Source organism: Eutrigla gurnardus (genome assembly GCF_963514095.1).
Source record: "Eutrigla gurnardus genome assembly, chromosome: 7".
NCBI lineage: Eukaryota > Metazoa > Chordata > Actinopteri > Perciformes > Triglidae > Eutrigla > Eutrigla gurnardus.
The window spans coordinates 27,768,326-27,784,520 of record NC_139921.1 but is presented as its reverse complement, the minus strand read 5'-3'; the positions used below and the strand labels follow the sequence as shown (position 1 = coordinate 27,784,520).

The 16,195-nt window shown below is 37.5% G+C and overlaps 1 protein-coding gene across 5 annotated transcripts in view; it reads right to left on the bottom strand.

Annotated features, from left to right (window-relative positions):
• Positions 1 to 415: 415 nt before the first annotated feature.
• The window catches only part of dctn1b (dynactin 1b), a 41,367-nt gene continuing 25,587 nt past the window's right edge, over positions 416 to 16,195 (bottom strand). For 4 of the 5 annotated variants that reach the window (XM_084012759.1, XM_084012756.1, XM_084012757.1 and 1 more), the window contains 12 exons: positions 15,987 to 16,055; positions 15,670 to 15,882; positions 15,367 to 15,528; positions 15,145 to 15,276; positions 14,879 to 15,007; positions 14,210 to 14,352; positions 13,954 to 14,120; positions 13,092 to 13,219; positions 12,825 to 13,011; positions 1,325 to 1,398; positions 1,128 to 1,217; positions 416 to 763 (listed from right to left, as the gene is read on the bottom strand). In XM_084012759.1, the coding sequence (XP_083868885.1) occupies positions 626 to 763; positions 1,128 to 1,217; positions 1,325 to 1,398; positions 12,825 to 13,011; positions 13,092 to 13,219; positions 13,954 to 14,120; positions 14,210 to 14,352; positions 14,879 to 15,007; positions 15,145 to 15,276; positions 15,367 to 15,528; positions 15,670 to 15,882; positions 15,987 to 16,055 (1,632 nt within the window). In that variant the 3' untranslated portion in view covers positions 416 to 625. The remainder of the gene's footprint in view (positions 764 to 1,127; positions 1,218 to 1,324; positions 1,399 to 12,824; positions 13,012 to 13,091; positions 13,220 to 13,953; positions 14,121 to 14,209; positions 14,353 to 14,878; positions 15,008 to 15,144; positions 15,277 to 15,366; positions 15,529 to 15,669; positions 15,883 to 15,986; positions 16,056 to 16,195) is intronic. The other variant, XM_084012760.1, reaches the window with a different exon arrangement.

The following is a 16,195-nucleotide window of genomic DNA, read 5'->3' as shown; positions in this document are numbered from 1 at the left end:
AGTTAAAATTCTAGGCTAAAAGTAAACCCCTGTGAGTTTGAGCAGCATGCAGCAGTGCAGTTACAAGGATCTCTACTTGATTTAGGCTGATGAGGAGGATCTTAACTTTACATCCTGCAGGGTTGTAGTTGAGAGAACGGCAGCGTAATCCTGATCTGAGCCCAAATTAAAGTTGTACAGGAAGGAGGAGATGTTTGGTAGCAGTTAGTGTCAGATGTGTACCACTAATTAAATAAGCCTTTTCCCCGTGGGAAGTGGATTTAGCTTAAATATTTTCAGAAATGAACGACTGTAGTTAGGCCTATCGGTTATTATTTAGTAATATTCAGTTTACTGTAAATAGCAAAAAGAAATCATCTTCTTGCATGACTGGCATTTTTGAGCCAAAAGATTATCATTATGTTTTTAGAATCATCATTTTTTTCTTTAGATTAAACTGGTCTCAAACTACAGCCCCGACTGTTGCAGATCAATTTCGATAATTTCCCACAGGTTGTAATTTCTCCACTCGTGATGTGAGATTTCCTCCTGGTTTGACTTGTTTGGCTCTGGAGTGGAAGCCGGGCTGATGGGTGGTGGTGGTGGAGGTGGTGGTGCAGCAGCAGGAAGGGGTCTACGATGGGGTTCAGGTCCGCAGCAGACTGTGAACTCTCTGCAGCTGAGTCTGTGACAGGACGAGGCGGTGGACCTGCTCCTGGCCCCGGGTACACGGCATCATGACCCGGCCCACCAGCACCGTGTCGCCCTGCTTCTCCTCCTTCGCCTGGAGACGGGTCGGTGTGGAGGTGGAGGAGCAAAGTGTACAAGCTGGTTAAGACTGAATTTAAAGTGTAAAACCTAGTATGGGTTTGATTGATAAATGTACTTTAGAAATACTCAAAACTGGACTTCTACAGCTTTAGCATGAAGCCAACATGGTTGAATACTTTGTTTATTTTTTGTATAAGTAACAGTTTCACTTTTTTTTTTGGAAGAATTTAATTGATTTAATATTCAAGATGCTTAATTGTCACGACCACACTCTTCTCTTCCACGTATGCAAATGAGACACATCATTCAAAGCAGTCTAAAGAACTGGCTAAAAAAATACAGTCTGATTATTTCTATCTAAATAATTAAACTCTCACCTTAACAAACGAGGTTGAAGGAAACGTGGCGAAGTCAGACGAGACTCTGGCTCCGGCCTGCTGATGGACGACGTGCTCCGCCACTTCGTCCTGGAGAGAGAGAGAGAGACAAAGTGTGTGTGTGTGTGTGTGTGTGTGTGTGTGTGTGTGTGTGTGTGTGTGTGTGTGTGTGTGTGTGTGTGTGTGTGTGTGTGTACCTTCAGTCTGCCCAGCGTGTCACTGAGCGACTGCAGTCGTGCGGTCTGTTCCAGGAGTTGAGCACCAGGAGTCACTGCAGTACAAACAACACAAATTTAACACTTTCATAGCACAATACTAAAACTTACTTTTTTGTGACTTTTTTCGACATACTTTTTCTTGACTTTTTTCGACATAATTTTTCGTGACTTTTTTGACATACTTTTTCGTGACTTTTTTGACATACTTTTACGTGACTTTTTTGACATACTTTTTCGTGACTTTTTTCTACATAATTTTTCGTGACTTTTTTTACATACTTTTTCGTGACTTTTTACGACATAATTTTTCGTGACTTTTTTTACATACTTTTTTCGTGACTTTTTTTACATACTTTTTCGTGACTTTTTACGACATAATTTTTCGTGACTTTTTTTACATACTTTTTTCGTGACTTTTTTCGACATACTTTTACGTGACCTTTTTCGACATACTTTTTCGTGACTTTTTTCGACAATTTTTCAGTGTGTGTACTTTTTTCGACATAATTTTTCATGACTTTTGACATACTTTTTCGTGACTTTTTTCGACATACTTTTTCGTGACTTTTTCGACATACTTTTACGTGACTTTTTTGACATACTTTTTCGTGACTTTTTTGACATACTTTTTCGTGACTTTTTTCGACATACTTTTTCGTGACTTTTTTGACATACTTTTAATTGACCTTTTTCGACATACTTTTTCGTGACTTTTTTCGACATACTTTTTCGTGACTTTTTTGACATACTTTTTCGTGACTTTTTTTACATACTTTTTCGTGACTTTTTACGACATCATTTTTCGTGACTTTTTTTACATACTTTTTTCGTGACTTTTTTCGACATACTTTTAATTGACCTTTTTCGACATACTTTTTCGTGACTTTTTTCGACATACTTTTTCGTGACTTTTTTCGACAATTTTTCAGTGTGTGTGTACTTTTTTCGACATAATTTTTCGTGACTTTTTTGACATACTTTTTCGTGACTTTTTTTACATACTTTTTCGTGACTTTTTACGACATCATTTTTCGTGACTTTTTTTACATACTTTTTTCGTGACTTTTTTCGACATACTTTTAATTGACCTTTTTCGACATACTTTTTCGTGACTTTTTTCGACATACTTTTTCGTGACTTTTTTCGACAATTTTTCAGTGTGTGTGTACTTTTTTCGACATAATTTTTCATGACTTTTGACATACTTTTTCGTGACTTTTTTCGACATACTTTTTCGTGACTTTTTTTACATACTTTTTCGTGACTTTTTTGACATACTTTTTCCTGACTTTTTTCGACATACTTTTTCGTGACTTTTTTTACATACTTTTTCGTGACTTTTTTTACATACTTTTTCGTGACTTTTTTTACATACTTTTTCGTGACTTTTTACGACATCATTTTTCGTGACTTTTTTTACATACTTTTTTCGTGACTTTTTTCGACATACTTTTAATTGACCTTTTTCGACATACTTTTTCGTGACTTTTTTCGACATACTTTTTCGTGACTTTTTTCGACAATTTTTCAGTGTGTGTGTACTTTTTTCGACATAATTTTTCGTGACTTTTGACATACTTTTTCGTGACTTTTTTCGACATACTTTTTCGTGACTTTTTTTACATACTTTTTCGTGACTTTTTTGACATACTTTTTCCTGACTTTTTTCGACATACTTTTTCGTGACTTTTTTTACATACTTTTTCGTGACTTTTTTTACATACTTTTTCGTGACTTTTTTTACATACTTTTTCGTGACTTTTTTTACATACTTTTTCGTGACTTTTTTTACATACTTTTTCGTGACTTTTTACGACATCATTTTTCGTGACTTTTTTTACATACTTTTTTCGTGACTTTTTTCGACATACTTTTAATTGACCTTTTTCGACATACTTTTTCGTGACTTTTTTCGACATACTTTTTCGTGACTTTTTTCGACAATTTTTCAGTGTGTGTGTACTTTTTTCGACATAATTTTTCATGACTTTTGACATACTTTTTCGTGACTTTTTTCGACATACTTTTTCGTGACTTTTTTTACATACTTTTTCGTGACTTTTTTGACATACTTTTTCCTGACTTTTTTCGACATACTTTTTCGTGACTTTTTTTACATACTTTTTCGTGACTTTTTTTACATACTTTTTCGTGACTTTTTTTACATACTTTTTCGTGACTTTTTACGACATCATTTTTCGTGACTTTTTTTACATACTTTTTTCGTGACTTTTTTCGACATACTTTTAATTGACCTTTTTCGACATACTTTTTCGTGACTTTTTTCGACATACTTTTTCGTGAGTTTTTTTTCCAATTTTTCAGTGTGTGTGTACTTTTTTCGACATAATTTTTCATGACTTTTGACATACTTTTTCGTGACTTTTTTGACATACTTTTTCGTGACTTTTTTCGACATACTTTTTCGTGACTTTTTTGACATACTTTTTCATGACTTTTTTCGACATACTTTTACATGACTTTTTTGACATACTTTTTCGTGACTTTTTTCGACATACTTTTACGTGACTTTTTTGACATACTTTTTCGTGACTTTTTTCGACATAATTTTTCAGTGTGTGTGTACTTTTTTCGACATAATTTTTCATGACTTTTGACATACTTTTTCGTGACTTTTTTCGTCATACTTTTACGTGACTTTTTCGTGACTTTTTTGACATACTTTTTCGTGACTTTTTTGACATAATTTTTCGTGACTTTTTTCGACATACTTTTACATGACTTTTTTGACATACTTTTACGTGACTTTTTTGACATACTTTTTCGTGACTTTTTTCTACATAATTTTTCGTGACTTTTTTTACATACTTTTTCGTGACTTTTTACGACATAATTTTTCGTGACTTTTTTTACATACTTTTTTCGTGACTTTTTTCGACATACTTTTACGTGACCTTTTTCGACATACTTTTTCGTGACTTTTTTCGACATAATTTTTCAGTGTGTGTGTACTTTTTTCGACATAATTTTTCATGACTTTTGACATACTTTTTCGTGACTTTTTCGTGACTTTTTTGACATACTTTTTCGTGACTTTTTTGACATACTTTTTCGTGACTTTTTTCGACAATTTTTCAGTGTGTGTGTACTTTTTTCGACATAATTTTTCATGACTTTTGACATACTTTTTCGTTACTTTTTTCGACATACTTTTTCGTGACTTTTTTCGACATACTTTTACGTGACTTTTTTGACATACTTTTTCCTGACTTTTTTCGACATAATTTTTCGTGACTTTTTTTACATAGTTTTTCATGACTTTTTTGACATACTTTTTCGTGACTTTTTTCGACATACTTTTACGTGACCTTTTTCGACATACTTTTTCGTGACTTTTTTCGACATAATTTTTCGTGACTTTTTTGACATACTTTTTCGTGACTTTTTTGAGATACTTTTTCGTGACTTTTTTCGACATAATTTTTCAGTGTGAGTACTTTTTTCGACATAATTTTTCGTGACTTTTTTTACATACTTTTTCGTGACTTTTTTGACATACTTTTTCATGACTTTTTTGACATACTTTTTCGTGACTTTTTTCGACATAATTTTTCAGTGTGTGTGTACTTTTTTCGACATAATTTTTCATGACTTTTGACATACTTTTTCGTGACTTTTTTCGTCATACTTTTACGTGACTTTTTCGTGACTTTTTTGACATACTTTTTCGTGACTTTTTTGACATAATTTTTCGTGACTTTTTTCGACATACTTTTACATGACTTTTTTGACATACTTTTACGTGACTTTTTTGACATACTTTTTCGTGACTTTTTTCGACATAATTTTTCGTGACTTTTTTTACATACTTTTTCGTGACTTTTTACGACATAATTTTTCGTGACTTTTTTTACATACTTTTTTCGTGACTTTTTTCGACATACTTTTAATTGACCTTTTTCGACATACTTTTTCGTGACTTTTTTCGACATACTTTTTCGTGACTTTTTTCGACAATTTTTCAGTGTGTGTACTTTTTTCGACATAATTTTTCATGACTTTTGACATACTTTTTCGTGACTTTTTTGACATACTTTTTCGTGACTTTTTTCGACATACTTTTTCGTGACTTTTTTGACATACTTTTTCATGACTTTTTTCGACATACTTTTACATGACTTTTTTGACATACTTTTTCGTGACTTTTTTCGACATACTTTTACGTGACTTTTTTGACATACTTTTTCGTGACTTTTTTCGACATAATTTCAGTGTGTGTGTACTTTTTTCGACATAATTTTTCATGACTTTTGACATACTTTTTCGTGACTTTTTTCGTCATACTTTTACGTGACTTTTTCGTGACTTTTTTGACATACTTTTTCGTGACTTTTTTGACATAATTTTTCGTGACTTTTTTCGACATACTTTTACATGACTTTTTTGACATACTTTTACGTGACTTTTTTGACATACTTTTTCGTGACTTTTTTCGACATAATTTTTCGTGACTTTTTTTACATACTTTTTCGTGACTTTTTACGACATAATTTTTCGTGACTTTTTTTACATACTTTTTTCGTGACTTTTTTCGACATACTTTTACGTGACCTTTTTCGACATACTTTTTCGTGACTTTTTTCGACATAATTTTTCAGTGTGTGTGTACTTTTTTCGACATAATTTTTCATGACTTTTGACATACTTTTTCGTGACTTTTTCGTGACTTTTTTGACATACTTTTTCGTGACTTTTTTGACATACTTTTTCGTGACTTTTTTCGACAATTTTTCAGTGTGTGTGTACTTTTTTCGACATAATTTTTCATGACTTTTGACATACTTTTTCGTTACTTTTTTCGACATACTTTTTCGTGACTTTTTTCGACATACTTTTACGTGACTTTTTTGACATACTTTTTCCTGACTTTTTTCGACATAATTTTTCGTGACTTTTTTTACATAGTTTTTCATGACTTTTTTGACATACTTTTTCGTGACTTTTTTCGACATACTTTTACGTGACCTTTTTCGACATACTTTTTCGTGACTTTTTTCGACATAATTTTTCGTGACTTTTTTGACATACTTTTTCGTGACTTTTTTGAGATACTTTTTCGTGACTTTTTTCGACATAATTTTTCAGTGTGAGTACTTTTTTCGACATAATTTTTCGTGACTTTTTTTACATACTTTTTCGTGACTTTTTTGACATACTTTTTCATGACTTTTTTGACATACTTTTTCGTGACTTTTTTCGACATAATTTTTCAGTGTGTGTGTACTTTTTTCGACATAATTTTTCATGACTTTTGACATACTTTTTCGTGACTTTTTTCGTCATACTTTTACGTGACTTTTTCGTGACTTTTTTGACATACTTTTTCGTGACTTTTTTGACATAATTTTTCGTGACTTTTTTCGACATACTTTTACATGACTTTTTTGACATACTTTTACGTGACTTTTTTGACATACTTTTTCGTGACTTTTTTCGACATAATTTTTCGTGACTTTTTTTACATACTTTTTCGTGACTTTTTACGACATAATTTTTCGTGACTTTTTTTACATACTTTTTTCGTGACTTTTTTCGACATACTTTTACGTGACCTTTTTCGACATACTTTTTCGTGACTTTTTTCAACATAATTTTTCAGTGTGTGTGTACTTTTTTCGACATAATTTTTCATGACTTTTGACATACTTTTTCGTGACTTTTTCGTGACTTTTTTCGACATACTTTTTCGTGACTTTTTTCGACAATTTTTCAGTGTGTGTGTACTTTTTTCGACATAATTTTTCGTGACTTTTTTGACATACTTTTTCGTGACTTTTTTTACATACTTTTTCGTGACTTTTTTGACATACTTTTTCGTGACTTTTTTCGACAATTTTTCAGTGTGTGTGTACTTTTTTCGACATAATTTTTCATGACTTTTGACATACTTTTTCGTTACTTTTTTCGACATACTTTTTCGTGACTTTTTTGACATACTTTTTCGTGACTTTTTTCGACATACTTTTACGTGACTTTTTTGACATACTTTTTCCTGACTTTTTTCGACATAATTTTTCGTGACTTTTTTTACATAGTTTTTCATGACTTTTTTGACATACTTTTTCGTGACTTTTTTCGACATACTTTTACGTGACCTTTTTCGACATACTTTTTCGTGACTTTTTTCGACATAATTTTTCGTGACTTTTTTGACATACTTTTTCGTGACTTTTTTGAGATACTTTTTCGTGACTTTTTTCGACATAATTTTTCAGTGTGAGTACTTTTTTCGACATAATTTTTCGTGACTTTTTTTACATACTTTTTCGTGACTTTTTTCGACATAATTTTTCAGTGTGTGTGTGTACTTTTTTCGACATAATTTTTCATGACTTTTGACATACTTTTTCGTGACTTTTTTCGTCATACTTTTATGTGACTTTTTCGTGACTTTTTTGACATAATTTTTCAGTGTGTGTGTGTACTTTTTTCGACATAATTTTTCATGACTTTTGACATACTTTTTCGTGACTTTTTTCGTCATACTTTTATGTGACTTTTTCGTGACTTTTTTGACATACTTCTTCTGGACTTTTTTCGGCATAATTTTTCAGTGTGTGTGTACTTTTTTCGACATAATTTTTCATGACTTTTGACATACTTTTTCGTGACTTTTTTTGACATACTTTTTCATGACTTTTTTGACATACTTTTTCGTGACTTTTTTCGACATACTTTTACGTGACTTTTTTGACATACTTTTTCGTGACTTTTTTCGACATATTTTTACGTGACCTTTTTCGACATACTTCTTCTGGACTTTTTACGGCATACTTTTTTCAACATCCCTTGAGCACTACACGCACGCACGCACACACACGCTTGGACACGCACGCACAGTATGGTATGATAACTCTGCCGGCCCGGGGAGAGAGACATGCATCGGCTCGGCCCACAGTGCTCAGCAGCAGAGAGGTGACGAGACTAGAGCCGAGCTGTATTGTGTAGTGGAGAGGGGCCAACACATGCTATGCGTAATTGCGCACACACGCGCAATCGTCCTCTCAAATGCGGCTGCATCCGGCCCGGTTCAGCAGCATCATTTTTTTTTTTCCACCTTCAAAAAAAGTCCTCCCAGTGCGTACTGGATTCCGGCTGGCAGCGCCACTGGGTGTTGTTATATATTCACATTGAAACATTGATTTAAGCCCCACCGTCGTATGAGTTAGCCCCACCGTAGTTGAACCAGAAAAAATACTCTGGCGCCGCCACTGCCTTTGATACATGTCACATCCCCCTCTCTCTCCCATGTTTCCTCTCTATCCACCGCTAAATACAAAGGTGTCTATGCAAGAAAATAATCTTTAAAAAAAAAGCCTTGATCATATTGTTAAAAAAAGGTCATACTATAGCATGTCGAAAATTCACGAAAAAGTCAGTCAGAATATATTCATAAAAAAATATTTTAAATTGTTAAAGAGTCATAAAAATTGCTCATATCGCTTGACGCGCCTAGTCTCAGTGTAGTGAGTCCAAAACAGCCATAAAAAGCCACGATCAATTTTTTCAGGAAAAAAAAGTCATACTATAGCATGTCGAAAAAAAAGTGAAAAATCGACAAAATTCATAAAATGTTGTAAAAATGATGTAAAAGTCCTAACATATGCTTCTATATCGCGTGTCAATCAAAATCTAAGTGTAGTGAGTCCAAAACACTCATAAAAAGGCTTATTCATGGCAGGCAGGCAGGTGGTTGAGTGGTTAGAGTGCATGCCATTTACCCATGTCTGCATATATGCAGCAGCCTCAGGTTCGAATCCCGGCTGGAGATCCTTTGATACATGTCACATCCCCCTCTCTCTCCCATGTTTCCTCTCTATCCACCGCTAAATACAAAGGTGTCTATGCAAGAAAATAATCTTTAAAAAAAAAGCCTTGATCATATTGTTAAAAAAAGGTCAAAGGTCGAAAATTCACGAAAAAGTCAGTCAGGATATATTCATAAAAAATGTTTTAAAATTGTTAAAAAGGCATAAAAATCGCTCATCTCGCTTGACGCGCCTAGTCTCAGTGTAGTGAGTCCAAAACAGCCATAAAAAGCCATGGCCAACTTTTTCAGGGAAAAAAAAAGTCATACTATAGCATGTCGAAAAAAAAGTGAAAAATCGTCAAAATTCATAAAATGTTGTAAAAATGATGTAAAAGTCTTAACATATGCTTCTATATCGCGTGTCAATCAAAATCTAAGTGTAGTGAGTGCAAAATAGTTATAAAAAGGCTTAGTCATATCCCCCCCCCCCCCCCCCCCCCAAAAAGTCATACTATAGCACGTCGAAAATTCACGAAAAAGTCAGTCAGAATATATTCATAAAAAAATATTTAAAATTGTTAAAGAGTCATAAAAATCGCTCATATCGCTTGACGCGCCTAGTCTCAGTGTAGTGAGTCCAAAACAGCCATAAAAAGCCATGATCAATTTTTTCAGGAAAAAAAAAGTCATACTATAGCATGTCGAAAAAAAAGTGAAAAATCGACAAAATTCATAAAATGTTGTAAAAATGATGTAAAAGTCCTAACATATGCTTCTATATCGCGTGTCAATCAAAATCTAAGTGTAGTGAGTCCAAAACACTCATAAAAAGGCTTATTCATGGCAGGCAGGCAGGTGGTTGAGTGGTTAGAGTGCATGCCATTTACCCATGTCTGCATATATGCAGCAGCCTCAGGTTCGAATCCCGGCTGGAGATCCTTTGATACATGTCACATCCCCCTCTCTCTCGCATGTTTCCTCTCTATCCACCGCTAAATACAAAGGTGTCTATGCAAGAAAATAATCTTTAAAAAAAAAGCCTTGATCATATTGTTAAAAAAAGGTCATGCTATAGCATGTCGAAAATTCACGAAAAAGTCAGTCAGGATATATTCATAAAAAATGTTTTAAAATTGTTAAAAAGGCATAAAAATCGCTCATCTCGCTTGACGCGCCTAGTCTCAGTGTAGTGAGTCCAAAACAGCCATAAAAAGCCATGGTCAACTTTTTCAGGAAAAAAAAAAGTCACACTATAGCATGTCGAAAAAAAAGTGAAAAATCGACAAAATTCATAAAATGTTGTAAAAATGATGTAAAAGTCTTAACATATGCTTCTATATCGCGTGTCAATCAAAATCTAAGTGTAGTGAGTGCAAAATAGTTATAAAAAGGCTTAGTCATATCCCCCCCCAAAAAAGTCATACTATAGCACGTCGAAAATTCACGAAAAAGTCAGTCAGAACATATTCATAAAAAAATATTTAAAATTGTTAGAGTCATAAAAATCGCTCATATCGCTTGACGCGCCTAGTCTCAGTGTAGTGAGTCCAAAACAGCCATAAAAAGCCATGATCAATTTTTTCAGGAAAAAAAAAGTCATACTATAGCATGTCGAAAAAAAAGTGAAAAATCGACAAAATTCATAAAATGTTGTAAAAATGATGTAAAAGTCCTAACATATGCTTCTATATCGCGTGTCAATCAAAATCTAAGTGTAGTGAGTCCAAAACACTCATAAAAAGGCTTATTCATGGCAGGCAGGCAGGTGGTTGAGTGGTTAGAGTGCATGCCATTTACCCATGTCTGCATATATGCAGCAGCCTCAGGTTCGAATCCCGGCTGGAGATCCTTTGATACATGTCACATCCCCCTCTCTCTCTCCCATGTGAAAAGTGCGGAGTTCAACACCACCACGTCACGTCGTAACGGCATTCAGGCAGCTGCGATGACAACTGTCACTGATCTGGGTTCATTAACAGACTGTACTGTCCGTACGTCAACGTCACTCATGTGAGCCCGCTTTTAGTGTATGCTCGACACAGAGACAGCAGGCTACTAGTTTGTAAGCTACCTGGCTCTAGCAGTTCGCGTTAGCGGCTTATAGTCACTCACGTTAAGTTAACGTTAGTAAGCTGGTCAAAATTGATCATGGATACATTTGTTTTTAAACGTCGTCGGACGGAACAACAGATGGCGGTGGCGGGCGTGTTGGATAAAACTACGGACGCACCGTTGACACCTGCAGGGGAAGATGACCACTCGGGTCCCGGCTGTTAACGGAACTATTCACGTTTCGCTGTCTCTCTCTCTCTCTCTCACTGTGTGCGTGTTTATAGCTGCGGGAGGGTGTTGTCAGCGCCGCCGCCAGGATTCAATTTCAATGTACGCACAGAAACGGCAAATACAACAACAAATGGAAAAATACTTTTTTAAGACAAAACCTAATGTTTTCAGTATCAGTGAAATCAGTAGTGTATATCATGGTGATAGGCCCCGGTGCAAATCGTTTTTTGTGCCCTCCATCCCCGACCTAAACACAAGCGCACGCTTGTGAGCACTCCACGCACGCACACACATTGGACACGCACGCACAGTACGGTATGATAACTCTGCCGGCCCGGGGAGAGAGACATGCATCGGCTCGGCCCGCAGTGCTCAGCAGCAGAGAGGTGACGAGACTAGAGCCGAGCTGTATTGTGTAGTGGAGAGGGGCCAACACACGCTATGCGTAATTGCGCACACACGCGCGATCGTCCTCTCAAATGCGGCTGCGTCCGGCCCGGTTCAGCAGCATCCATTTTTTTTTTCCACCTTCAAAAAAAGTCCTCCCAGTGCGTACTGGATTCCGGCTGGCAGCGCCACTGGGTGTTGTTATATATTCACATTGAAATTCTGACATTGATTTGAGCCCCACCGTCGTATGAGTTAGCCCCACCGTAGTTGAACCAGAAAAAATACTCTGGCGCCGCCACTGGACAGGCGCCAGCCGTGGCGGTGGCTGGTGACGACCCGCGGCGTGGCGGTGGCCGGGGACGACCAGGGACGACTGGCAACGTGGCGGTGGCCAGGCCAGGCGGTCCGACACGTCAGGCGGCCGTAGCACTAACCGAGTTGCGTGCCATGCGAGGGCCCGTTATCACTGCTCGCAGTTTTAATTTTTTTTTTTTTCTTTTTTACATATTTTACCAAGATTTTTTCATTAATTTACTCTTTATTTTTTTTAGTGCCTCCGGCCATCTTCTGTTACGCTGTATGTATTTTTCTCCTGTTATGTTCTCACGATTTGTTTCTCCGTTATTGTTGTTTGCTATGTATTTATCTGCATTTCACGGTTGTTCACCACTTTGTTCAAATGATTAAAGACAAATAAAGTTAAAATTGACTTCACTATGCCTATGTCTCTTTGTCGATTAAATCTCATGGAAAAAAGTAATAGTAAAGTATATCGAAAAAAAGTCATGAAAAACGTCAAGTATAGTATTTTGAAAAAAAGTCATGAAAAAAGTCAAAGTATAGTATTTTGAAAAAAGTCAAAGTAAAGTATTTTGAAAAAAGTAATGAAAACGTCAAGTATAGTATTTTGAAAAAAAGTAATGAAAAAAGAAAGTATAGTATTTTGAAAAAAAGTCATGAAAAAAGTCAAAGTATAGTATGTCATAAAAAGTATGGTGTATGATGTCATCGAAAGAAGATGAACACTTTTCACACCTGGAGATTTCCCCGTGATGTCCACCACCTTGACGTTGGCACTCATTTGCAGCAGCGTCTCCAGGAGCTGGTCGGTCTTGCGGTAGAGGGCGCTGGAGAGCACCTCGGGACGACCTCCGTCTCTCGAGGGCAGTTTGGTCACGTGAAGCGGCGGCAGGGAGGCGAGCTGAGCGCGCATCTTCTCAGCCTGCAGGGGGCGACACGGACACCATAAATACAGACGTGACAGCAGCACAACGGATCCAGCAACATCAGCGCTATCGGCACCTTCAGTCGGTTGTTGTCGTTCTTCAGGTGTTTGATGCAGAGCCTCTGAGCTTCGATCTGCTGAGTCAGCAGAGGAGAGTCGATCACCTGGACGCCCGAACCCGATCCGCCGCCGGGCATCATGTTCGCTGTGGGAGAGAGAAAGAGCAGTGAAAGCACATTATGATCCAAACCTCCTACTTTTACTGAATTAAAGACTCTTCACTCCTCATTCAGTTCTTCTTCTCTCATTGTAGTTCAGAATTATTGGCCAAACATATGGATTCAAACCATGCAAGTAGATGACTTACATATCAGAGGATGTATGAGATGAATATCACATTAATAGATACAAACATATTCATTGAAACCTTTCCGTCATAATAGTTTAATAACAGGGTTTCTGCAGGGTTTAAGACCGTATAGCCTTTTTTAATACCACGATCAAACTGTCCAGAAATATAACCAGTGGTGACAATAAGATTAATTAGATTTATTTCATAATTATTATATTTCTCAGTACTTTCTATCAGTAAAAAAAACAACAATAATTTCTATTGATATAATAAAGAAAAAGATTAGAAACTCTACCACATTTCTTCCGAAAAACAGGATACAAAAGCGTTTTGAAAACCTGCAGAAACCCTGAATAACATTTTTTTATTGGATTATTGATGAAAATGCACAATTAAAAGATGAGCATGCAGGATCAACGACGGATACAAGCAGGCTGATACCTTTCTGTTCCTCTGCAGAAGTTAAGGAAGGGATTAAGAACATGAAACGTTAAAGAGGAGGTCAGGAGGAGGAATTAAGGTTTACACGTGTAGTAATGTGGCAGTAAAGTAACCCGTAAAGGTCGTGTAGATGTCCTGCCACTCACCTCCAGCCGTTCCCGTGACGATGGAAGCGATTCCCGACGGGCCGGTTCCTCGGATCCCGTCGACGGTCATCTTGGACTGGCTGTTGATTCGCTGCTTCAGCTCGGCCTTCTCCGCCTCCAGCTGGTCGATGTCGGCCTGCAGCGCGTCCATCGTCTCCTCGAACTCCCTGCAGAGAGGAGGACAGCGTCGCACGGCTTTAGATCGGTCGCAGAACACCACTTCCTGTCCCAATCCGGGGTCGGAGGTCGTCCGTACTTCTCCTTCTTCTTCAGCAGCGTCTGGGCCTCGTCCAGTCGAGTCTGGATCTTTTCCACGCGTTCGTCGGCGTCTTTGGACGAACTGTCCAGCTTCTTCTCCAGAAGACTGAGGCGGACGCTCGCCTCGCTCAGCTCCTCGCCCTGAAAACACAAGCAATGAAAGAATCCGATCATTATTTTATTGATTGATTAACAATTAATAAGCTGTCAGAGGGTAATTAAGAATTCAGAGGTTGTGGTTTCCTGGAGCCTGAAAGTACAAAGTACTAGTTTTACAGAACATTTGGCATCTTTTCCTTTAAAAAGAAAATGTGGACGATTAATTTTATGTACATCATAACTGACTAATGCTGCGTCACCATTTTTATATTATATATTGTTTTATTTAATTGTTTGTGCTATGTGTTTTGCTATTTTTATGTTTATATTTGAACAAAATAAATACAATATGTATATATTTTATTATATTCATAACTCCTATCGTGACTTAATAATAATAATTCATGCTTTTGAGTTCATTCAGACCCTGGACAGGTGTGAACATCCTCATTTAAATAAACCCAGATATTTTTTATATAATAATGTGAAATGCACAGAATGAATCTAAACTAAATCAAAAAAACTAAATAAAATATTATTATTGTCAGTGAGTCTTCCGGTGCCGTACCTTGATCTTGAGGGACTTCTTCAGCTCTTTGATGACCGTCTCTCGGTCCTCCAGCTTCATGCCGAGACCTTCGGCGTCGGTGATTTCAGCTCGAAGAGCCGCCGCTCGCAGATCCACAGGTGGAGGGTTCTTACAGACCAACAACAGCACAACGTCAAAACTCAAGTATTTACTCTTGCTGTCGGCTGCAATTCATGTGACGGTGATGAATCCATTTTTCAGACTCGCCCAGCAACACACAGAGCTAGCCCTCGCCTCTAATTCACCTTGTTCTGAGGCCTCTCCGAGTCGTACTCTCCCTCCTGCATGGCGGTGGCCATCTTGTTCATGGTGGCTATGACCATTCCACAGGACTGCCGCAGACACTCGTAGGGGTTGGCGCCCTGGGATCCATAGATCTGGAAATGATGTCATGCTTGTCAATAAGCCGAGTTCCTTGATTTTCTTGTTTTGGGGTTTTTTTCCAGTAAGATTTTTATCGTGTTTACCTGCTCGCCTGCCTTGAACGCCACGTCCTCCAGTTTGACAGCTGACAGCCCTTCCTGTTCACCAAGAGGCGACATCATCTGAGCTCCAGCTGCCGCCACTTCCTGCAACACTGCCACCACCCAGGTCAGGTGTTTCCTGCAGTCTGAGAGGGTGTCGCACACCTGCGGGCCAAAGAGCCACACGTTTTAAATCTATTTTTACATATAAAACCATATATAACCAAATTCATTCTGACATGAAATGTAAGTCCTGCGCATCAGTAGCCCAAAAGGACAGTGAGGATGATGGGTTGCCGTGGTTACCTGCTGCCCAAAGCTGAGTGCTGCCGGGATGCCCGGCGCGTCGGTTCCCGGCATCCTGCGGCGGATCTTCTTGCAGAACTGCCGGATGTCGCTGCAGGACGTCTCCAGGTCCTTCAGCAGGACGGCGAGGTCGGACTTCTCCTGACCCGTGTGCAGGAACGCCCGCAGACGCCCGACCTCCACCGCCATGCAGTCCAAGGCACTCTGGGTAAACTGCACGCGGAAACAACAGGTAGGATGTTTGAACATGAGCAAAAGGAGAAGCAACATCCAAATGAAAAATGCTGCTTTTTGTCTTTTACGATGTCTGCACTCACTCTGATGTGATCAGCCAGCTGCATGGTGCAGTCCTCGCTCTGGTCGGCCAGGTGGATGCTGTACAGGTGCTGAGGAAGGAGGCATTTACATGAATTCATATAGACGTCTCCACAGGGAAGATTTACGTCTAAAAACTGTTATTGGTATGAACATAAATCCTCTTTTCTTGCCACGCTGGAAGTAACAGAAACAATAAGAGGAATGGTGA